The sequence below is a fragment of the Tympanuchus pallidicinctus genome, unplaced genomic scaffold (assembly GCF_026119805.1).
Source record: "Tympanuchus pallidicinctus isolate F22 unplaced genomic scaffold, pur_lepc_1.0 scaffold7, whole genome shotgun sequence".
NCBI classification, from domain to species: Eukaryota; Metazoa; Chordata; class Aves; order Galliformes; family Phasianidae; genus Tympanuchus; species Tympanuchus pallidicinctus.
The window spans coordinates 5,814,915-5,839,533 of NW_026294791.1; the positions used below are offsets into that span (position 1 = coordinate 5,814,915).

At 36.5% G+C, this 24,619-nt stretch overlaps 1 protein-coding gene across 6 annotated transcripts in view; it reads left to right on the forward strand.

Annotated features, from left to right (window-relative positions):
- The window catches only part of EPS15 (epidermal growth factor receptor pathway substrate 15), a 42,531-nt gene that overhangs the window by 4,602 nt on the left and 13,310 nt on the right, over nucleotides 1–24,619 (forward strand). For 5 of the 6 annotated variants that reach the window (XM_052665942.1, XM_052665945.1, XM_052665946.1 and 2 more), the window contains exons 2-15: nucleotides 1,499–1,540; nucleotides 3,259–3,348; nucleotides 3,699–3,746; nucleotides 4,721–4,816; nucleotides 5,215–5,280; nucleotides 5,719–5,844; nucleotides 6,291–6,350; nucleotides 6,640–6,840; nucleotides 8,355–8,500; nucleotides 9,473–9,632; nucleotides 13,156–13,241; nucleotides 18,712–18,784; nucleotides 22,806–22,967; nucleotides 23,580–23,777. In XM_052665942.1, coding sequence (XP_052521902.1) covers nucleotides 1,499–1,540; nucleotides 3,259–3,348; nucleotides 3,699–3,746; nucleotides 4,721–4,816; nucleotides 5,215–5,280; nucleotides 5,719–5,844; nucleotides 6,291–6,350; nucleotides 6,640–6,840; nucleotides 8,355–8,500; nucleotides 9,473–9,632; nucleotides 13,156–13,241; nucleotides 18,712–18,784; nucleotides 22,806–22,967; nucleotides 23,580–23,777 — 1,554 coding nt within the window. Of the gene's footprint in view, nucleotides 1–1,498; nucleotides 1,541–3,258; nucleotides 3,349–3,698; nucleotides 3,747–4,393; nucleotides 4,538–4,720; nucleotides 4,817–5,214; nucleotides 5,281–5,718; nucleotides 5,845–6,290; nucleotides 6,351–6,639; nucleotides 6,841–8,354; nucleotides 8,501–9,472; nucleotides 9,633–13,155; nucleotides 13,242–18,711; nucleotides 18,785–22,805; nucleotides 22,968–23,579; nucleotides 23,778–24,619 lie in introns of those variants that run through there. The other variant, XM_052665944.1, reaches the window with a different exon arrangement.

A 24,619-nucleotide genomic window follows, 5' to 3' on the forward strand; every position in this document is an offset into this window, starting at 1 on the left:
TGACCTTTTCTCCCTCCTTCCTTTTTGCATTGTGAACAAGTTGAGGTTATGCTCTACAATTGCATATTACAAATCTCGTAAAAGGAGTGCTCACAGGTAAATTCTGCAGCAACACCTTCAGAAGCAGAGCAGTGTTTTTCTTCTTGCAGATAGAGCACATTCCTGACAATATTAATACCTTTTAATGTGGGGTATACTTTGCAGGAAAAGTCAGTTACTAGTAAAAAATAGTTGGGAATTTTTTTATTCTGTTTGGTGTCACAGGAAATTCCAGTTGTTGCAATGATGTTAAAGTGAACATTGGAAACACTGCTGAAACAAATAAGAATGACTGGCTTGTGCTCCAAGTGCTGAATGAGAAGATTGTTTTGCACTCACTGTTTTCCTTGCAGGACTCCAACATGATATTTCCTGTCCAGGAGTGACAATGATAGGTTTGGCTGTAATAATGAAACATTTGGCTGAACAAAGAGTGATATTGGGCAAGAGGGATGATGTGGGCTTTTACTTCTAGAGCTCACACTGCTCAACTTTGTTCCAGTATTTTGCTCCTAGCTTTAATGAGATTTTGTCTATACTGGTACATTATGATGAATTAATGAACTTAGTAAAACATTTGAACGTTTTGGGGAATAGCCCCTCTAAAATGCTATTAAAATTGTAGGTGAATTGATAAGTGCAGCACTTGACAATTAATTGAGAAAGTATAGTATGCTTTGGGGCATGCTGGAAAGTGCTGGAAAGTGGTGTATTGGTGCTGTGGTAGTCAGGTCTGGCAAAATGTGAATGTATTTTGTCAGGCAATTCTAAGGGCTGTGTAAGTGGCTGCTTAGGTAGTGGCTGAAACAAGAAGGGCCAAAGCAAAGTCAGAGTGCAATAGTTGTAGGTTTAGATGCTGTTTAATCCTTGCTTGAGTTTAGGTGAGCTCTGGATGTATGGTAGGTGGTAGTGAAAGTAAGGCAGAAGGGATCTTTGGCAACAATACAGATTAAAATATCTCCTCCCCTTCGCTCCCCTATTTTTTTTAATAATTGTTGCTGTGAATTCAGTTAGGAATCCACAACTTACTTAGATATCTGAAAACTTTGCAGGCTACTTGCTTAAGGCACTGAGTTCTGAATGATGATTTAGTGGGTAATGAAATCCAGCTATCTTGCTTTGTATTCATTAGCGAGCGCTTATGGGGTTGTATCATCGCAGGCTTCTTGGCTTGTATTGGATCTTGCATACAAATTTGTTTCGTGCTGCCTATCCTGGTGACCTGTCTGAGAGTAACCTGATAGCGATTAGTGTCAGTGGCTCCAAAACAAGGAGCAAGTCTTCTACAAGTTACAGTATAACAGTCCTCATCATTTTGCAAAACAGAATTATGTAAGTGCTTAATGCTTTATGAAGACCAGCAAAAAGTGTTTCCTAGCTCTAGTCATCCAGGGAGAAGGGAGCTGAAATGCAGGTTAATTGAATATCCTTTTTTTTCTCTTTTTTTTTTTCTTTACAGCTGTCAAGTGCAAATCCTGTGTATGAGAAGTTCTATCGACAGGTGCGTATGTTCTTGCTGAGAAAAGAAACTTTCTTTTACATAGAAGAATATTCCTTTGCTGTAGACTTCAGCATGGCCAGCAGAGTGTAAATGTTTGAAGTTCAAGAAAAACACTGCTGACTTACAATATATTTCTCTAGTAACTAACACTTGTCTGAGATATGTCAGTACAAAAGAAAGTGTAAGATGATTTATATATGGCAGTTTGCTAGCCAATTCAACCAAACATACATCAATTATAATAAGAGGACTGTTAGCAGTTGGACTGGAGTAAACTCCCTGCCAAGTACTGTGCTGGTGTGGTTGGTTGTTTTCCATTTACAAGTGAAACTGACTTTGCTGTGTTTGTAGACCAGTTAGGTTTATGTAAGACTTGCATCTCTGTGCCTTAAGGTTCTTCCCAGTGCTGTGAGGAGTGAAAGGCAACCGAATGCCAAAAGAATATGTGCAGTTCTTGCAGCTTCACTCAGTAGACATAAATTCTTTTGATAAATAAAATTTGTCATTTGTCTTTTATATTTAGATCCAGAAGGAAAAAAAAAAGTTTGTTTTCATAAAAACAGGTTTAAAAAAAAAAGGCGTATAGCACCATTTATCAACTAATGCCCCAAAAAGTTGGGCACTCACTTCCTAAGAAGGACCTTTCTCCACGAAAGGGGCATTTCAGTTTTGAAATTGATGAACAAAGAAAGGGAGTTTACCTTGGTCACAGTTAGGATGGCTTAAGAGAGTTGAAAGAAATAGCATCACCCTTACAAAACTATCTTTCAGTCTGATGAACAAACTTGTCATCTCTCTCTGTAGGCATACAAGTCCTTTAGAGAACACCGTATTATGTTTATCATTAGAGGGGCACAAGAAAAGACAAGGAACTCACTTTTCTCCGTGTTAGATTTCCTAGCTCCATACAAATGGCTGTATCACTGACTTGGATGATCTTTGCCACACACCTGTCTGTCCCTTCTTCATGGTTGCAATTGCTTAATCACTGAAGTATGAAACAAAAAGTTGGATGAAGAAAGGGAGTTACAGGCCAAGTATGATCCAGCTTCTGAAGTCACTTAGCATCTTGCATCCATTGGCTTATGCAGCCTAGTGACACTGGAGCATCGTCTGGCAGTCTTAGCAGGATACAGCCACAGGGATTCCTTGAACCTGATGTTACTGTTAGCTGTGTTGTGTCAGTGGATTTTTTTCTATGGAATTGAGTCTTCTGACTTGCTCAGCCAAATGCTTTTTCTGCAAGCATCGGTACTGAGAAGTAACTTTGGAATGTACTGTCTAAACACTTTCAGATGCACATGATAACTTTTTCCTTCTCTTCCTTTATATAAGGAGATGTCAGCTTTCAAAATAGCAGTGTTAGAAAGACATTTCCCTTTTTTCTTATAGTATTAGTAGAGCATGTCTTGTTTCTTTCATACTAGAAGCACTTAAGAGCTTTCTGTACCAATGAAGAATAAATTCATCACCTGAAGTAGCACTGATGCTTAGTACTCCTCCAGTTCTATCATAAACTTATTCATTTTACACAGTCTAATTACTGTGAAATTAAAAATAAACACAGCTGATACTGTGTTACACTGCCTTTGCTGAGAGAGATTCTCACTGTGGCTGTGAGCATTCTTTGCTAGCTTTTTGATAGCTTCTGTAGTGAGTTTCCATCAATTTGAAAGCTGGTTTGTGATGTGAGTTGGCTTTTTTTCTTCTATCCCCAGGTTGATTCTGCTAATACTGGAAGAGTGTTAGCTTCTGATGCAGCTGTTTTCTTGAAGAAATCTGGATTGACAGACTTGGTACTTGGAAAGGTATTTAATGACAAGTATTTAATTATCCTGTGGTCCCTTACTTCAGTTAGCATCCCCTGTAAATTAAAATACTTGGAAAGGTATGGCAGGATACATGATCTTCCCTAGTGTGTTTTCAGTAGTGCTGTTCAATAGTTTCAAACTTCAGTACCTGTGCTTATTTAACTGTATATGTTACTCATGATGGAAATTAAAACAGCATTTAAATTTGTCACCACAAGTAATTGCTGTAACAAAAGTTAAGAACTGAACTTCCATCCAAGAATTAAATTGTTTTTAAAGTGAGTGAGAGCTTGCCAGCTTCCTCTTAGTGTTTTGGAATACCTTTGACTATTGTTTTTATGTTTTAGATTTGGGACTTAGCTGATACTGATAGCAAAGGAATCTTGAACAAACAGGTATGATTGTATGATGAATGAGGTTACTCTAACTGCTAGCAAACCTTGCAATGAGATGAGTATTAATGTTTCTGGTTCAGCAAGGCAATTCTTCTCATAGGATTTGTTTTCTGATATGTACTCCCCATTTCAGTGTAAGCTACAATAAGTGAAGCACCCTTCAGCTTCCTCATCTGTTTCTCTTCAAGTCATAAAATGAGCTGCTGTGTATGTGTGCAATACAACAGAGGAATAATTTGAGTCTAATGTACTGTATTTACTATTAAGGTAATTTTTCCTCTTAATCTTGAGGGCAAAAATGCAGAAATTAAAATGCTATAAAATCTTCAATTTATCTAATTTTGCTGGATTTCATGTGTGCGTTTGGACTTGTTCTTTTTAAGCTGCAGCTGTGAGCAGTATGTCTGTGTCAGTCAGATGTACCTCAGTGATGCATGTAGCACGAGCTGCTGACAAGCTCTGATGTGATATTGCTGTTAGATGCTTTGAAGTGTAGGTCGTTAAATAATGGCCTGCAGAGAGTTGGTTGCTTTAGTCCACATTCGGAAAAGGTGCTTGTAGCATCTATGAAACAAATCTTTCATCAGCCTTCCAGTTTGGTTCATCTATTTCATACGCTGTACATTTCTTCCCTCCTCCACTGTCAGCTACCTTTGGGGTTAACTCAGTTCCTTCAAGATAAACAGCTGTACTCACTGCTTCAGATTCTTACTTTTCTGTCATAGAAGAACTGAGTGCAGACAGCTGGTTATACTGGCAAGGAAGCTACTGAGTGCATGGAGCTAGTAATAGTAAGTTTGACCTCGCTGGAAGGATTCAGTGTTTTTTTGACTACTGCTTTCTGTCATTTTGCAACTCCTACCCTTCCAAGCTGTTTGTGACCATTGTATGTATAACAGTACTAGAAAACTTCTTAATTCTTGCTCTTGCATATTTTCATACAATAAAACTTTACAATTTTATTTTTCCTGTAGGAGTTTTTTATAGCTTTACGACTTGTAGCATGTGCACAGAATGGATTGGATGTTTCCCTGAGTAGTCTCAATTTGCCTGTTCCTCCACCAAGATTTGTAAGATTTTATTTTTAATATGCCTGTCAACTTCTTACTAATAAGAAGCTTTGAAGCTAACAATTAGGAGGACTTGTTATAAATACCAAATATTTCTGAAAAAGGTGTTACAGGGAGGGGAAAATGAGAGAATGTGGAGTTAGAATAAGGTGCTGCATGTTCTAGTGGGGTTATAAAAGTAGAATTGTGTAAAATTGGAATATTTATGGCACTTGTTCTGTTAGTGCTGTCCTTAATGGAAGAAAGGTTTTAAATTTCTTACTGTAAATCTTCATCTCCCTCACTAAAGTATGCATGACTGAAATGCTTTGAGAAGCAATAACTTCTCAAATAAGGGGGTAGTTTTGAAAGGTCAGAACTCTTTAAGTGAGTTTTTTCTCTCTTCTTTTTCTTATTAGACTGATACTAGTAGTCCTTTGCTGCTCAGTGGAACAGCATCAAGTGATATACCATGGGCTGTTAAGGTAAACAAAATATCATGCTACTACGTAGAATGGTGATGTGCTTTGTAAGGAAACACAAATCTGAGAAAAATATGGTACTGATAGCTATAATTCATTACACATGATAAATTGACATTCCTGTTCCATCTGTACTTTGGCTTGTAGATCTAATTTGTGTGGGTCTGGGGGAGGTGTGAAACTGCTTGGGAAATCTTGGGAAGAAACTTGATTTATTGAGAATAGTCACTTAAAGGCATGAAAATAAATGAGGACTAAATCTCAATGGATTTTGTACAAGTCTCTGCCTTTAAAAAGAAAAAAAAAGGAGGGGGGTGTAATTTCTGTGTATCAGGAACTTCCATGTATGCTTTTCTCGCTGTAGCTTTGACAAAAGTAAGTCAGTATTTTTGAAAGTGCTTTATGGAGTGCAAGTGTGATTATTTTTCTTCTGCTCTGCAGCTGGAAGACAAGGCCAAGTATGATGCTATTTTTGACAGCCTAAATCCTGTTAATGGACTACTGTCAGGAGATAAAGTGAAACCTGTACTCCTCAACTCAAAACTGCCAGTGGATATCTTAGGACGAGTAAGAGTAGCTTCCTATTATTTTTTTTCCAATTAATTGTTAATTTGCAGGTAATAACTACGCTTCACTCATCTTTATCTGTTTCTCACATCCTGTGTTTATAGTAATAAGCCTAATTACTAAATATTGTCATATGGAGTGACCAGACATACAATTGTTAAACTGTAAAATTTTTCATTGACATTTTGATAGATTACCTCTAATTATAATGTTTTGTGTATGCTTTAACACTTTGTTTTGGACAGGGTTCAATTAGCACTCCGATTTCAGACTCTTCTTTTGCATGGTCTGTATGAATGTGTATCACTTACTGAAAACTGCTGTTAGATTAGTAGGACTTTAGATACAGTGGGAGGAGGCTGTTCTCTCATTTGTTTTGTAATGATATAAAAAGGCAAACACTACAGTTCAGGCAAATATCCCTATATTCTTCTTTTTATTGGTAGGTGTGGGAATTGAGTGATATTGACCGAGATGGAATGTTGGATCGTGATGAATTTGCAGTTGTAAGTATCTTATATGCCTCAGAATTCTGAAAATGGAATGACAGAAGCTCAAAATGGGTGAATTGTGTGTTAGGTTCTGACTGTGCAGTTTCATTTCTTGCCTTTATTCAAAGACTTTCATCTAATTTTATTACTGAATTAGCATCAGTTTATTGAATATATCATTACACAAAGTAGCTTTCCCTCTGGGCTAAATGAAATATTGTGAAAACATGCTACAAAGTTATTTCTTAACTAATTCTTTCTCCTCCTTCTGTCCTCATTCGTGTGTTTGTTTCTTTGTGTTCAGGCCATGTTCTTGGTGTACTGCGCTTTGGAGAAAGAGCCAGTGCCAATGTCCTTGCCTGCAGCTTTGGTGCCACTATCCAAGAGAAAACCTATTAGTGTTCCAGGAGCAATGCCATTAATTCCTTCTTCAGCATCTTCCAAAGATTCTCATCAGTCCTTGCCACCTGTAGGCATTTTAGCTGCCAAAACACCATTAACACAGGTATAATTCCGAAGGAAATTGGGGTCAAAAGATTTGTTCTGAATGTTGTTCTTCGGTGTGTGCTTATGTGAGGAGTCTTGATAAACATTTTTTATTTCCTTCTCCTTCCCCTATTGATAATAAAATTGAGGAGGGTGATGGGAAGACAAGATTAAGAGAAAAGATAATACATAATTTCTTCAGATGTCTCCAAACATAAACAGTTGGATAAAAGCATATTATTTAGTGAAGATTTTGAAGATATTTTTAAAATAAATTGTTTCAAAGCATCTAGCTCAACCTTAGAACACTTAGAAAACAGTTTAATCCAAGCATACGTAGGCAGAATGTTTGTTCTGACTGAATACTGTTTGGAATCTGGGCAGTTTTTAAGACAAATTGTGATAGAATTGTGTATGTACTTATATGTTGTGCATGCAAGCAGTTTGAAGAAGATGTTCATGAAAACAATAGATCACTGCAAGCTATGGAAAGAAAGAGGACAGAAGGTCTAGCGCATCCACTGAAATATGTGAGATCTGGTGCTTGTTCTACATGTAGTTACTGAGAAACTTAACTCCAACAGAAAAGCATCTTATTGAATTCTGATCCTTTTAGAATCCAGAATTTGGGAGTATGTCTTTTCAAGTGCATTGTAATTTACTGGTTGTATTTGAAGTAAATGTTGAGAAAGGAATCTGAGGTGAGAGCTGAAGTACTTTAATCCATAAGATGCTGCTTGGATATTTGGGTACCTGTATTTGAGAAATCAGCAGATTGGCACTTTGCGTCTCCTGGTTCCCAGACTTTGGCAGCTTACTTGACTGACTTAAGCCTGGGTAGTGTGTATTACAGAGCAGTTGTGTTCTGGATGAGTGTCTTGGTGTATGTTTTGTTTTTTGTTTTGTTTTGTTTTTTTATACAGCACCATTTGGGATTTGTATATTAAGTGTCCTTGTACACTTAAATTAGTATCCATGAGCATGCATATATGCAAAAGCTGAAGCAATTTTCACTCATCCTCCCCCCATCTTCTTATAGTAAATAGTATAGTATTGGAAAATTTGCTGAAGTAAGAAATGTGGCTGTAACTCCTATCTTTACCTTGGTAAGAACTTCAGATGTGTAATTTAGAATGTCCCAGCTGTTAACTCTGAGCTTGACCCATCTGAAGCTCTCCAGCTGTGTAAGGAAGAGTGAAGTTGATGGAGGCAGACTATGAGTACAGTGGTGAGTGCAAAACCCCTTGCTAGGAGGAGATCTGGGCCCCAGGGAATATTTCTGTTGCATAGGCAAAGAAATAGAGCAGTATCAACCAACTGCTGCCCTTCACTGATACCAATGTTGCTGCTTTTGGAGTGTCTTGCCTATACGTGTCTATTTTGGATGATAAAAGTGATTCATAAATCTAAAATGTGTGCTATAGTCCATGAATTATGTAACTCTGAAAGTATATAACCAAAAACAGAACTGTCTTTATCTTGGTATTGTGGGTTTTGTTTTCCTCTCTACCACTCCCCCTCCCTTCCCTTCAGTGGGTTGTATCGCCTGCAGACAAAATTAAGTATGATGAGATCTTTATGAAAACTGACAAGGACATGGATGGATTTGTGTCAGGTGTGGAAGCCAGAGAACTATTCTTGAAGACAGGACTGCCTTCTGCTCTGCTTGCACATATCTGGTAGGGATTATTTTCCCTTGACAGCTGTTTAGACGATGGCTTGGTTCTTGATCCTTCCTAGCTCTTTTCATGAAAAGTGCTACATTGACATTTATAGAAAATGAGAGCTATTTTCATATAAAATAGCAAGGCCTCTGTATTAGCAGTGGTAACTTAATTTGCTTCTACTTTTGGATAGAAATAGGGGGAAAATTGGTTCATGCCATGAGCTATTTCCTAGCTAGCGGAGGTGAAGTGCCTGAAGAAATGGCTTCAAACAAATACTGCATTTATATAAATGCATATTAATTTATATAAATATTAAATATTAATTTATATAAATAAATATTAAATATTAATTTATATAAATATGGTCCTCTATATAAAGGACCATAATGTTGCTGTGTATTTGAACACTGAGACTGTCCATTTGAGAATTATCTGTATGAAATTCTTAGCATTCAAGACTCAGGGCCCATCTAATTCTGTGAATTGTTTGTCTTTCATTAAAGCCTGTATATTACAGGCTGTAGTGACACCTACTGTGTGGTGGTATTTTTTCTAAATTTTTCTCCACTGTAAGATAGTGCATGGCACTCTGATAGAAAAACGATTGGGTTTTTTCACTGTATGGTTAATATAATGTAGGAAATCTAGGAAAATGGTATAAACTGGTGTTGCCTATGGAATGTTCTTTAGTTTAGCAGGTAAATTCAGCTATAGATATTCAGATGTTGCAATTCGTATGCCTAGTTCTGCCTTTTACCAGATTAGCAATTATTCTAACAGAGCATTGGAACTTTACACAAAAGGAGGGAAGTGGTTGTGTGTGTTTCTGCATTCATTACCTTGGTTTGTTGTGTATTGCATTATTTTTTATAGAGGAGGTACTCAGTAGCTGTTTTCACAGTCCTGAGTGAAATAAAGTATAACATGTAGAGTTATACTTGTGGAAATGAAGATTTGGTTTATTCCACGTGCATCTCTGTCTAGGGCTCTGTGCGACACAAAGGACTGTGGGAAGCTTTCCAAGGAACAGTTTGCTTTGGCTTTCTACTTAATTAATCAGAAATTAACAAAGGGCATAGATCCACCTCAAGCTCTGACTCCAGAGATGATTCCACCTTCAGACAGGAGTGTCACATTACAGAAGGTAAGGACGGGTTTGCATGCTTGGTATAAATTTCAAAGGCTGGAAAGGAGGCACTTCAAGTACTGGCAAACCTCAAGGTTATCGTAATATCAGGAAGAAAACAAGCATTATTTACAAAGAAGTGACAAAGCACTGCTCCATTCATGTTTTGAACTGAAGCTGTCATTTATTACACTTGCCAACCAAGCAGAGAGATCTTATGTTGAGAAAGCATTATTTTCTATTTTAAAAGAATAATCTTTTTCCTGTCTGAAGAAATCTTAGTTTGCTTTGGGAATAACATGCACAGGTTCTGTGTTTTTGTCCTAGTGTGCTTTTCAATTATCTTTCACATTTCTTTTTTTCAATAACACTCAAAATAATCTGAATTAAATAAAGTTTATGTATTTAAAGTTCAAAAAGTAAATGTCCACCATTTTATTCTTCACAGATAGTTTAAATGTCTTGATAGCCTGTTAATTGCCATCTGTCTTAATCCAGCAGTAGACTAAACCTCAACAGCTCAAGTTATGTTTATCAGAATGGCAGAAGTCATTGGCAGATTCTTACTTGTTTTACGCATTGTAGAGTCTTATGTTGGTTACCTTTTCTTGGTTGTGCAAAGCTGATTCTACACTTTCTTGAACAGAATGAAAAATCAGCAACTGAAAAACTAGAAACTCAAAGTTTGGCACTACTTTTGAGTTTCTGTAACTGGAATCTTATTTCTTTTTTACATTCTATTTTTAAAAAGTAATTGCTTTATTTGCAACCCTACTAATCTTTTTTGTATGTTTGCTTTCCTTTCTATGTCTCTTTTCTAGTTTGGACTGTTTTTTCCATTCTGCACCACTCTGCTTTTCATCCTTATTATTCTGTCAGTTTGTTAACTCTGCTTTCTCAAGGTTAGAGAATCTTTGCTTTTCTAATATTTACTGTCTGTTGGTTTGATAATGAGCATCCTTCTAAGACTCTTAAGTAACCACTGAATTAGTGCAGCACTTTCTGAAGCATCACAACTTGTTGCAATCTCAAATTATTACTGGTTTCCAGTGTTGTTCACCTGGAAGAATCTCAAGGTGCTTTGCAAATCTGAACTAACACAGTGTACATAATCCACTCTTGTGCAGAAAATGTTTCTGGGGTAGACCTCTGTGGCTGTTACAATTTGGCTGCACGTACTGCTTAAGTTTACAAAAGAAAGTGCTTTGTATTATCCTGTTCAAATTGTTGGGGAAGTGATGGCAGTTGTAGCCCAGTCTGACAGATGACAGTATCCATTAGGACTGATATCCATGTTATTACTGATTATGTTTCAGAAAATGTAGTGGTCAGAACACTAAATGAATGAAATGAAATCAACATTGTTTACTGCTGTTCTGTGTACGTTGTCTTCACAGAACTCTTAAAGACATCAGCTGAATTTTACAGTGATTGCTAACATAAAAGATGAGAATGCTATGAAAGAAGTTAAGAGATCTTTTAGTTAGCTGTCTAAATCCTTACCCATTTTACTAGATGAGCTAAAAGCTTAGCTCATTTTGAGATTTTCCAAAAAAGATGCTGTCTTCTTAGTGGATATGGAAGAACTGAATTGCTCGAGAACTGAACAAAAAGATAAGTAAGAGTGGTGGGCAGAAATAGGCCTTTTTCTGGATTACTTGAAGTGTTGTGGCTTAATTAGTAAAGAAAGGTAGGCTTCCTCTCCTGGTTTACCAGTGCAAGGGTAGTAGCAAAAATATCAGTAACCACAATGGTAATCCATTGCATTTTTGAAGTATAGAAAGTTAACTTGCAGTCCTTCTTGGTAGGTATTCAGAAATCACATGCGTGTGCATTGCTGTTTTCTAATGTTTGGTGTCCTTGCAGAATTTCATTAACACAATAGTATAACTTCTTATTTCTATTCTGAGGTTTGAATGCAGATCTCATAAATGGGAAAGAGCAGTAGTAGTCTAGTATCTGTTGCTGTGTTCCTTTACCTAAAGCTGCTTGTAGTTACAAAACCAGCTCTTGCATTACTGGCTGTAAAACTTACACTTGCATTCAAGTTCCTTTATGGAACTGTGACTGAAATTAACTTTTATTAATATTTTCCATTTAAAATGTTGAAGTGTTGCTTGCATGTGTGATGTTAAGTGGCAGCAAATAATTCCAACTTCTGCCTCTTCCAAACGTGTACAATAAAGCTAAAAATGGCCTTTCTGGGCTGGGTCTCTCCCCAGAGTTCTCCTGAAGAACTGAAAATACGATGGTACTACACCTTGTGCAAATGTGATGCTCGAGTTACCATTAGAAAACAGAGCCCAGAAAGAATTTGCACTTGTGGCGCATACCACCGTGTTTCCTTCTTTATAGAATAAGGAAGGATTTCCTCATTAGAGGAATTGTGAGCAACTCGACAAAACTCCAGTGTAATTCTTGAGAATAGGATTGAACTTTGTAACTGTTTGGCCAGTTTGAGGAAGTGTACACTAACCAGTTTAAGAATAACTGTATGGTTTTTTAATTCTCAATTTGTGTCATTTGCTCCAGTAAAAATATGTATGAATAATCTGTAATTGTGCTGAGTAATATTCTCTGCCACTGTGTGCACAGTTTTACTGGTTAGGTCTTTGGTTGACTAAAGATTTCTTACTTTTTCCCCCAGTATACACATGAATAAATAAGCAGTTTGTAGCATCTTGATACATCTTCAGAGAAAGATAAATCTTTCTCTGCAGGATTTAAAGATTTGAATTCGTGTTATTTTTGAAATATCACCAGCTGAATGTTTATGTTGCCCTCTGAACTTCTGTATTTTGTCCCAGACAACTTTAAAGCTAGAAGGATTATATGTGTTCTGGAATGTAGTTACTATGTCAATGGCTTCCTAAATCTGTGTGTGTTTTGTTCAGGCATAATAGAACAATTGCAGTATTTGTTAATTTGTATATTTGAAACTTGTGCCCCAGTCATTTATGTAAATTCATAAACGTATGCATAATTTGTGTCACAGTAGTTGTCTCATTATGAAGTTGTTAAGGAAGTAAGAACTCAAGGGCATTAATTACCTATAATTATGTATTATTGGAGTTTGAGTCAGTACTCTGGGATTTGTGTTAACACAGCTAGATACAGCTTAAAGCATTGCAAACAAAGCATTTTACTTTGCATCAGGAGGATCACCAAGGTGAAGAAATACATGTATCAGTAGTAAATAAACCAAACCTGTTTAAATGAGAGATAGGAAACCCGCATTAGGAAACATTAACCATAAAATAAATTTAATTTTAGATCTAGACTTTTATTGTATGATTAGGTGTGCTTTTGTGGAAGACATGCCTTCAATTTACAGGAGACAAACTTGTTGTGTATTATCAGATTCATGGGGCATATGGGATATTCTGTCCATATAGCGGCTGGGCTGGGTTTTTTTTGCTTTTTTTTTTTCTTTAAACAGTGAAAGAATTGAAAAGTAATGCTACAAACAGTTGTTACGTTTGTGTTTCACTTGTAAAGTGAACGTAGATGTCAGACTGCATAAACTTTTTCTTTCTTTCAGAGTGTTCAAGGACTGAATTCTGTAGCAGATTTTTCTGCAATTAAAGAGCTTGATACATTGAACAATGAAATAGTAGACCTGCAGAGGTAGGTGAAGGAGGAATGTTTGGTTGTTTTACTTCTTGCTTTTTTTTTTTTTCCCCTGAAAAATAAACCAAAAAACCAATGCATAAGAGAAAATCAGAAGGTAATGTAGTCCGTTACCAATGATAAGCAAATTGATAAATTTATTCTAATGATGTTTAACTCTTCTATTCTTTGTTGACTCAGAAGACTTCATTTAGTAACAGCAAGACTGAAAATTCTGTCTGTGATCACTTCTGCACATGTTTCAGAGAGCTGCATCTGCTAGCATCCTAGGATCCAGATATTCTCTTTAGTTCATTTTTATTGTCAGGTCAGAATACAGGAGATCTTTAGGATGTGGAAGCCAGGACACAAATTAGTATAAGATGCCTTTGATTTGTAGAGCAACTCCTAGGGACTTTTTCCTAATGGAGGCTGGGAACTGAGAGAAGAAGGCTCAAGAAGGATACAGGGAAGGGAGTCAGAAGGTGGCAGTTTACGTAAGGATTTACATAAATCAGCTAGAATTTTTATGGTGGTAAAGATAGACATGCTTGCCTTCTGTTTGGTGAAATTCGCTTTTGCACTGAAAAAGTTGTTTAAATTAGAGCTAGACAGATGCTTGGTTTCCAAAAACTATTTCTAGGCTTATTATTTCTAGGCTAAGATTTCAAGTCACTGAGGAAAATCAAGCTTATATATACTGTACAATCTTTGTCATACTCTCAAGACACAGCAGATATTCTTCTTCAGTGACTTTTGCTACTATTGTAAATATACTGTAAGTTCATTCTGTCAGTTAAGGAGCTTTGTCATGATGACAAAGAGTGACTTATCCATGTCACTTGTAGGAGTGTTTTAATTTGGAAATGTGTGAAAGCACAGCCCATCTCCTAAACAGATAAATGTTTTTGCAGTTGAGCTGCTTGTTGCTTCCTCTGCCTCCTCACTTGTCCTTGCCATGGCTTCCTCTGTTCTTTAACTTGTATTGATACCAGTTTTGGACTTACACATTTATTAACCTACAATTTGATTTGCAACTATGTGTATTTGTTATTAGAAGGAAATAAATTATTCACTTGTGTGAATTTTTAGATAAAGGTGGATTTTTTTTGTTTTTCACTAAGTGTATTTGCAGCCTAACATTCACACCGTTTTGTTGTGTTCTGCTCTTTCTTTCTCCCTGTGATATATGAAGGAACCCCATGGCCTTTGGAAGTCATTGCTTCTGCTTCTTCGGTGGCAAATTATTTATTTGGGTGTATCTGATTGATGGAGATACTATAGGGGCAATTACTAGCATGTTTTTAATTTAAGAAAGTGGAGAGTTACTTTGTTATTTACAGGCACAGAATAGAATTGTGTTACTAATAAATTAATTTTGATTACTTAGCAGTTGTTTAGCTGCTATAAAAGAGTCATTTTGGTAGTGGAAATGTTGCTCTCCTGTATCTCACCTAAAGTACAGGTGGCAGTAGGAGGCAGCAGATCAGTCTTTGTGATAAGTTTAGGACATTTCTCGTCTCTTGGGAAGTCTGCATTTCAGGTATAACTGTTTAAGTATACTTTCAGTCTTTATAGTTACCATATTAAAATGTCATCCAAACAATTTTATTCATTATTAAACAAAACAAAATGTTTAATGATTAAACCCAGTATGTACTAATTCTAATCCATGAGCTGTGTTTTATCAATGAGAGCTGCATTTTTGAGAGCCATTAGTAGAAATTGAATCTATTTTTGAAATGCACATTTAAAATAAAGAAAACAACCAGAGGAACTCCCTAAAATAATGAAGAGAATGACTGTGTTGTGAAAATGCTGTTTGTTGAAAGGCTGAGTGAAGAATGCAGAAGTGATGTGTTTGTGTGGGAATACATCTGGTAGCCAAGAGCTTTTTGAATCTAATTTGATGAAAACATAAGGTGAGAAAATGGAGATTGAATATCAGATGAGAAATAAAAAGCACAATGCCTATTAGTAAGGTTAATTCCCCTCTGGTAGGGCAAATGACTTGCCTAGGGATGCTATGGAATGTGCCTCATTTTGAGCCTGACAGCAGTACTGCTTTTTTCAGAAGACCTGTAAATTCTATTTCTGTTGCATTGCATTTCTTGAGAGTTATTTCTGCTTTTTTTTTTTTCCCATCAGTGGGAGGTTAAACCAGATGTTCTTAATATTCTCTTTTTGAGCCATTGAGCCTTTTTCTTGACCCAGCACACCCTGCTTTCTTTTTGTTTATTAAAGCTATCTGTGGCCCACAGATGAGTGGGATTTCTTGAGATTTTATCAGTACAACATTGCTTTGTAAGTGTGAATAGTTGAGCTTAACTTGGTGCCACCCATTGTGAGTGTTGGAGAGCAGTGGCTGCATTTTCCTGAACATAAGTCAAGCTAGGAGAATTTTAGAGAAGATAAGTTAGTCTCTCAAAAGTAAGGAAATAACAAAATGCTCTATTTTTTTCCAGGGGCAACCTTTCGTTGCCATGTATTTGCATCAAAGCTTTGTTTAAAAGTCCAGAAATATAGAACCTGTTAGCAAATCAACAGGAAGAACTGTAAACCAGCTGCTTTCTTCTAATCTGGTTTGGAAGCAGCTGGGTTGTTCCAGCTGAAAACTGGGGGACTGAAGGGGAGGAAAAACTGAGCAAACTCTAGATGTTTGGGGTTTTTTTTTTCTAGCAGTGTCAACATTAAGCACTTCTACACTAGGAATTCCCACAATTGCACATGTATAGGACAATAAGAAATGTTTGGCAACTGAGTTCAAATGATGCTACTAAGTCTGTGAGCAGCCATCAATCACTTTTTGTGGAAAAGAACTGATCTATTTACTGTTTTTCGTTTTTAACTAGTGTTGTTCTGATTGTTAGCTATCAAGAAGTGAGGCCAGGATTGCTTCAAAGATGGCTTAAGTGGCTCTACTGACATGGATCTACTCAGCTGTCAGCTATTGCAAATGTTCCCTGTGTGCTGGTTCCAATTCCTAAATAATACTCCATTCACAAATTGCAAAGCTGCTGGATTTACTGGTGTTACTTGATTTGTATATTATGTAGTGTGTGTGTTGGGTTGCTCTTTTGTTATTTGTTTGTTTTCAATCATTATTTTTAATTTATTTAACAAAAAGTTACCTGGGGAAACTGCATTGCTTACCTAATGGAGTTTGAGTTGGTTTCAAATGTTAACTTATTGTTGAGACCACAGGTGTTTTTGTGTTTCCAGGAGACGTTATGGGACTGTATGATTCAAGAAATCTGTCATAGCCAGTAATACAGTTTGGTTTTATCCCTGGTATGCAGGTTTACCAGATAGTCTGTAAAAGAAATGGAGGCATTCAGAAGAATTAGTAAATGAAGTAGGTCTGCATTACCTTCATTTGAAACAAAGATGCTTTACTCACGGTGGGGAGCAGGGAGGGTAGATGCATTGTTCAGCCTGTGTTCACTTAGCTTGTTTGCCTTTGTCTGAGACTGCTGCCTAAGTGCTTCTTGTTCGGCCTGACAATAATTCTTTCATTTGATGTTTTTTCCATTCATTGTCTGTGTTGTGAGCTGACCAGTGTAAGCTGGCTGTGGGTGGGTATTGTGTCCCTTGGTGTAGTCCAGATTGCAGGATTTTGGTACCTGACCGCTGTTGAAATAGAAGGGAAGTGAGTTTCTTTTCTGATGGTCTCTTCAGGCCTATCAGTGACAGGAATTAGGGAAAGCTATATGTTAAGGCATACGTACCTGCTTGCATTTTATTTCCTGCTCAGTTTTCATACCCAAGCTGGAAAAATAACAAAACAACTATTTGTTGATCTAGTCAATTATTCTGTCATTTATCTTCAATTAGGAATAATATGCCTGAGTGTTTGTGTTTGCTAAGTATCTGAGGGCTTGGTATTTTTGAACTTGCCTTCTGTGGAAGTGCTTGGAGATGGGGACCATTTATTTATGGAAAGTTATAAAAGGCAGAAGTCAACAGGACTTGTTTCAACTCTGTCTTGTGATGCTTTAAATATCTAAATTCAACTCTGCAACAAATGCTGGTTTATTGAGCTAGAGAAATGCATTTGGTTTGAAGGAAACAATAGATCTGTGCAGCATTTTCATGATTTTTTTTTCTGATGAATGGGGACTGGGAAGTTTTTTGAAACATGAAGGTTGACGCCTAAAAAAAAAATAGTACGGCTTGTTCTTCAGAATCCCTCTTTCCACATCTTTCTATTTTCCTCCATGTAAACCTCTCCTTAAAGCATGGTCAGTAAGTTAATTGGGTGCTGAGATAAACAGTAATTGAGCGTGAGATATAGTGATAATTTTTCTGAATGAATATTTGTAAGGCATGATACCTGATTTTTTCCATCTTCCATTTTATATGCCTTAGCAGTAAACAAGCACTCCTTAGCCTGAATAAAATCAACTTTCTCAGAGGAAATTCCCCTTTTTACTTTGGGGATGGTAGTGCTTGATTTCATAGTAGAGAAGAGTAAACAATAAGATTAATAGTTTCGGATTGATTGCCCATTCTGCTGCTATTAATATATGATTAATTTTAGTATGTGCTAGTAATATCATTTGGTAGCTTTTCTAAATGAATTACCTTAGGGAAATGTCAGAATTTGAAAAATGCTAATACTCTCATCTTCAATGTACATAGGCATTTTAATAGCAGTCTTTATAAACATAAATGTTTGTATATAAAAGCTATTGTTAAAATTGCAAAGCCTGCTCTCCTGCTTTTCTACATCCGGTAAAGAAAACATAGCATACATTGTCTAGGGATAAATTCTTTTTTTTATATGAACACTTTTGGGTTGTGTGGCTTTTTCCTTTCTTAAAGCTATTGTTATCTTGGCTGCCAAGAATTTACTGATGGTAATTCCCCTGTCATCAGTAGTCACTTGTAAGCTTGCATGAATGTCTGTAGGGACAGACTTGATATGACACAGCAAATAACTATATATGGAGTCTGTTAAGCATTAGTGATTACAGTAGGCTAACTTTTCTTCTTCTGACTGATCTTACCAACAAATATATCTAAAATATGATAGTCAAGGTTAATAATCTACTAGGGCGGCCTCCTGAAAATGCTTTTAGCTGCTGGTAGCATAGGAATTACTGTATTTGCAGGGGTTAACAGATGGAATCTGATGCAATCCCTCCCACTTTTCCCAGCAGTTTTCATTAGACAAGCGCTCCATAGCAACAGTGAGATCACTGAAGACAGTATTTCATTGATTTTTCCCTCCCGCCCCCTTCCATTTTTAAGCCATTCTTATCACTAAAGTGCAGTTGGGTGAAAGGCATCTTTATTTTTTTTTATGCACAAGGCTTATGTGGGCTTCTGTCTTGTAAATTATTTGGAAAGCAGAAATCCCTTAGATCTTTTGTGTTTAATGTTTCACTATGTATTTAAAGAGAGATACAGGGTTAGGAGGCTGGATAACTGTACCTGCTGTAGCTGATGTTCTTAAGTATTCTTGCATTGTTTGCTGGTCTTCTAGGGAAAAGAATAATGTAGAGCAAGACCTGAAGGAGAAAGAAGATACCATCAAACAGAGGACGAGTGAGGTGCAGGTAAATAAGACGCAGAATTGTTGCTCAGATATCTGATATTGCACCCTGTGATGCTTTAATAGCAATGAGATTACTGAACCTTTAGATCGCATCACTTACTGAGTGGTTGCTGAGGAAATGAACGTACATTGAAATATATTTGGTATACCAATGTGGATTAGTAGGGTTCTGCATCTCTATATAAATGTGTGAGCTCCTAGGATATGTAATCTGCATGGAGTTTTTAATGAGAGATATTTGAAATAATAAATCCTCTTTTAAGCAGGGCTGATCTACTAAAAACTGAATAAGATGCTATTGTGCCACAAATTAGTAAACTTAACGAGGCTGAATTAAAAGGACTTCTCTATGGGGCTGCTTCTTAAAAGTCTCAGTAATTATCCAGCTTGAGAAGAATATTGCCTAAAATAAGTGAATTCTGAAGTAATATATTTGATTTTTATTTAAAGGCGCGTCATTGAACTTAGTGTAATTTGAATTTTGCAAGTGCCTTATGAATTAAAAATTATATAGTCAGCATCAGTGTTTAGGGTGTTAACAGTATAAGCTCTGAATTAAATACTGCAAAGCATATTTAAGTTAAATTGTAAGGTGCAGAAGCAGCTGGAATTGCAACAATAAGAAAAAAAACTTCAGTGTTCTATCTGATCATTTACATTTATTTCTGCCTTTGTTTGGGAATCTTTATTAGTTCAAATACTCTCTATTTGATTAAGAGTAAATGATATAAATTTCTAATTTTACTTTGTTTTGGGGGCTGGAAGGTTGGGAAAGAAAAGCCAGTGTTGCAAGCATTGTGACTCTTGTGCTCAGCTATTTAATATCCTTAAAGCCTGGATGATACTGAATAATCTGACCTTTCAGAAGATAAGCAGATGCTGGCCTGGTGGTCACGATGGCAGCCAGATTCAGCAGCTGCTGGAATGTGTGCAGAAGTTGACCATTCCTGCAATTCTGTCTGTGCATGCCAGCATCGTTCTTGTCTGTGATGAAGAGGACCTTTTCACACTGTTAAACATTCTCACTGATGTTTCTATTTGGGCACACATGGTGATTTTGTTAGTTTGTTCTGAAACTTGTGTGTTCGTATTAAGATTGAGTTCTCTGCTGCCTTTGTACGAGAGGTGTCTAAAGCTAAATAAAACACCTGCCATTAGTATTGTGAGGCCTAAAATGTTGCAGTCTTAGTGTGATTTTATGTTTATAGTCCTTGATAGTCAGCAGCATCACAGAATCAATGGGATCATTGTATCCAGAGCAGTTGTGTTCAAAACAACTGTCTTAAATCTTTAACCTCTTAGTGATCACATAAGCTATTTGTATCCTGCTAAATATAAGGAGTTCTCAGTCTGTGAAGAAGGAGCAGTCTGTTACTGACATGTCAGAAAAATGGAAAGCCATCAGAATCAAATGGGACGTGACTCCAGCATTCATTTGAGCTAATGGCTCTGCATCTCTGGTCTCTTTGTTCCTTAATGTTGGAGGAACCTGCGTGTTTCATGAAACTTTCTAGAACGTCACAGGATAGCAGATGAAGAATATCATGTTATTTGCTTCTTTTTTCTTTCTGATGTTCTTCTAGTGGTATTTCTAAAGATGGTAGGCACAAACTGTGTTGTAATCTGCCACTTTTGATCAAGCTAATCTAGTGGTAGCACATTGAAGGCTTCATGATACCAGGATTATGTTCACCAACATAAATTATAACCTCACAAAGGCTTATGATGGATTGAACCGATCTGTATGAGGGAAGAGATAGAATAGCTATTTTCCCCTATGAAATAACGTATATGCTGTACAAATAGAGTCTGAGAGGCAGAGACAGAAAAAGACTTGTAGAGAAAACATAACAAACTGTGATATATTTTAATGTTTATTAAAGCATTATCTCTCAGCAATGATTAAAGACTGTTTTTCGTAAGAGGTAACAGGTAGAATAGTAAAGATTGAGAAACTAAGGCATTTTTTTTATTTATTCTGTGATGGAGTTTTTATTTTCTTATGAATAACAGAGATAAGAAACACGGATACAAAATGTTCTTGGCAGAAGACAACTCAGCTTTTCAGAGTTAATATATCACTAAAACAATAATTTTTGACCATACAAGTGTCATCATTGAGGCTCTACCTCAAGTTATGGGCTTTTTTCCACATGCCCAAGACTCAGATCCTCCATCAAGCACTTTGTATATGTGTATGGTTTCTTAGTGTGCCTGCAAAGACTCTAACATAAATGGTGATTCTTCTGGCTTTCCCAACAATAACTGGGAAAGAATTCCTAGAATAAAATTCCCTAGAATTCTCCTGACATGAAGTCAAAAGGTCTGTTTCCAGTTTTAAGTGGAATATTGAAACTTTGTGAAGAGATTTTTTTGAACAAATGCTTGGAACTCCTGGGGAAAAAAAAAAAAAGCACAACTTATGTTCACATCTATGGAAGAAAGAAGAATCTATTTTGGAGATATCAGGTACAGTCATATCTCCTCAGTGCTTCTCTACTGCTGTGGCTGGAACAGACATTGGGTCTCAAGAACCAGCAGCAAGATTGAAAGTCATCTATATTTAGCTTGTGTGTGTGACTGAAAGGAACTGTTACTTCCACCCCTCAACCTGGTTGTGTGTGTTGAGAGTCAGATGGGATTTGTGTGCAAAGTCATGAAAAAACGGAACGGATTAGGACACTTTCCCAGTTGTCCAAGTCACTAGCTGCTGTCAGAGCTTTTTGCATATATTGACTTATTTTCCATAAAGCAGAATCAGTAAGTCATCTATTCTGGCTGCTGTAGGTTAGTCATGAAATTTCAGCCATTAATCCTGAAGTTGATAAATGGATTTTGATTTTTTTTAATAAACGAGTCTCTGATATTATTAGGTAGTTATCTGACTGTCTTGAGGTTCCCTGTTTTGCTGGGCATCTGACTGCTGCACCATATACGTTTGTTTCTCTCTCTTCTTGTCCTGGTTAACTGGAGGTGTTAACAGATATGAGTTAACCTTCTTCCCCTTTTTGAAAAAAGATAATTTAATCACCTAAAAGTGACAACAGAATCTTACCATAGCACAGCACAGGAACGCGTGATCTCATCATGTCAGCTTTTATTTCTTACTGTCCTAAATTTTCTTTCATCTCTTTATTGTTGTATATGATTCTGTGTTCAATTACTTTTTTTTTTTTTTTTTTTTTTTTTTTAGAAAGACTGCAATCTTCTTATCTACTACTTCTGTAATAATCCTTTTTTGATCTCTCTGTATTACTTCTTCCTCTTGACTTTGACAGTTCTTGCTGAATTCTTGTCTTGGTTTTTTTCCAGTGTTATCTCTGCAGTTTGAAGTATAACCATTGTTGTTGCTCAGAAATGAACTCATTATCATATGATGCTACTTTCTGTATCTTACATTTTATTTACAGCAGTCCCTGTAACAAAACTTGCCATATTTTCATATATGGAACATGCATTTCTTACCAGGAAAAAAAAGAGGGTGATTTCAGCAAAAATTGGAGGTGGGGAAAATCTAAAGGGAAGTGCAATTGGGTTAATAAGGCACTGATTTTGTTCTTTACCTTGCTGCTAAAATGAGTTTGTATTTTTGGGTGTGTGTTTTTGAGGGGAAAGGAACAGAGTAAAGAATTTCTGTTACTAAGGAACTCAATAAAACATGTTGCTAAAATAGAAAAGAATGTAGCAGCCTGAGTAAGGATGACTTCTGGATTCAGGAAGGAAGCCTACCTCCCACTCATTAAACTGTTCTAATTTCTGTTTGGGAGTGTGATCTTCAATATTTCAATACCTTGTTGTTGTTGTTTGATGAAAGAAAAGAAAAAGCAAATAACCTAATTGTTGTTTTCTTAGAATTAAAACTTGAGAACACTTGGTTGTGTGCTGTGCAGTACATGTTAGCCTTTGGAAGATAACATGTTGCTATTCTCAAATCTGGCTGATCATTACCACAATTTATACCATGAAATTTAATGGTCAGAGGGAGCAGTAAACAAAGGCAAAGCAAATCTGTTTCATTACAGGATCTACAAGATGAAGTAAAACGGGAGAGCAGTAATCTGCAGAAACTGCAAGCTCAGAAACAGGAAGCGCAGGAAATCCTTAATGATCTTGATGAGCAGAAGGCCAAGTTGGAAGAGCAACTTAATGATATCAGGCAGAAATGTGCAGAGGAGGCCCACTTGGTAAGGCCTAGTGGCTTCAGCCCTTAAGAAGGAATGCTGCATTTTGAATAAGGCATGCTTGCACTGTGTTGTGGTGGTTGGGAAAGGAGAAAAAACTTTCAAGATTAAACAGCCCGAGTTACAGGATTTTGTGACCAATAGAGAATAGGAGACATCACTTATTTCACTGACCTCTTTATGTCTCAGTGTGCCAACAAATGTAGTAAGATGTGTTTGCACACATGTGAAGTTGTGTACAAACAAATGACACAAACGTGTAACACAATGTAACTAGAAACACTAATTATCAGGACTGATTTCTTGGGATTAAAATAAAAATAATCATATATATATATATTTTTTTTTTCTAACATAAAATTTCAGGGTTGGGTTTTTTTTTTCCCCATATCTTAAATATTAGTAATACCTGTGTTGGTCAGGAAAACAGCTTGATCTCATTGGGACAAATAGCAGATAAATCTTCTGTTAGAGTATGATCTGAAGTCTCTGCAATAGCTGCTCATAAATCTTAGCCTTTCCTAGATATATTTGGAGGTGTGGGGGTATTTTTGGTGTGTTGTTGTTTGTTGTTCTTTTCCTAATTTGACTTTGGAATCCTTGTTTATGCTTTAGATTGCCATGCTGAAAGCTGAAATAACAAGCCAGGAGTCAAAGATCTCAGCATATGAAGATGAACTGACCAAAGCTCAAGAGGAGCTGAGTCGTCTGCAGCAAGAAACTGCAGAGCTTGAGCATTGCATAGAGTCTGGGAAAGCACAGCTGGGACCTCTTCAGCAACATCTGCAAGATTCACAACAGGAAATCAGTTCGGTAAGGCATTGTGAAAGGGGAAGGAAAAAAAAAAAAGGAAAAACAATAATTAAAAAAAGAAAAAGAAAAAGGCAAAACAAAAAAAACTGTTTTAGCTGACAGGCTTTGGTATGATATTTTCATAAGGAGAAAATGTTCTTCTTTTCACAGTTCCTATACCTTCCATTGCTTGCACAGAACATGTGTTTAGTAGTTACAATTCTTACAGACTGACTCGCGTTGCTCTAAGTATTTCTATTTCTCCATTGTTATAAGAGGGAAATCATTATAACTGATAAATAACTTGCTTTAATGTAATGAATGACTAATGAGTAATGCCTCTTTAAATTCCTTATGTCCAGTATTTATCCAAGTTTTCTTCCTCAGCCACAGCCTGAGCCATGATCTCACTGTTCTTAAATTGATGTGACGTTGGTATAGAATTACTTAACACATTTACTTGGTGTATTCTTGAAGGAGGAAGGTGAATGGAAGAGTACTGGGACTAGGTACAGAGAAGCAGAGAGATTGCTGCGTTGTTTTTTAAGAACAAAGCTGTACTTTGTATGTGCAGTCAACAATTTATTACTTCAATGAACAGTTAGCTTGCATACCTTTTTGTCATTTCTCTCATTTATTGCTGAAATAATCATGTGGCTGTAACTGCCTGCTTAGGAAAATATATTTTGGATTTTCTAGACTTCAAAAGTTGTGAGGAGGAAGATAATTTTGTAATTTTTTCTTTGAATTCTGATTAAGCAGCCTTTTACATTTGTGGAGCTTAAGGCAATTACAAGTGAGTAATGTAAAAGGGAATAAACAAAACAAATCAAACAAAAATCAAAAACCCACACCCAAACAAA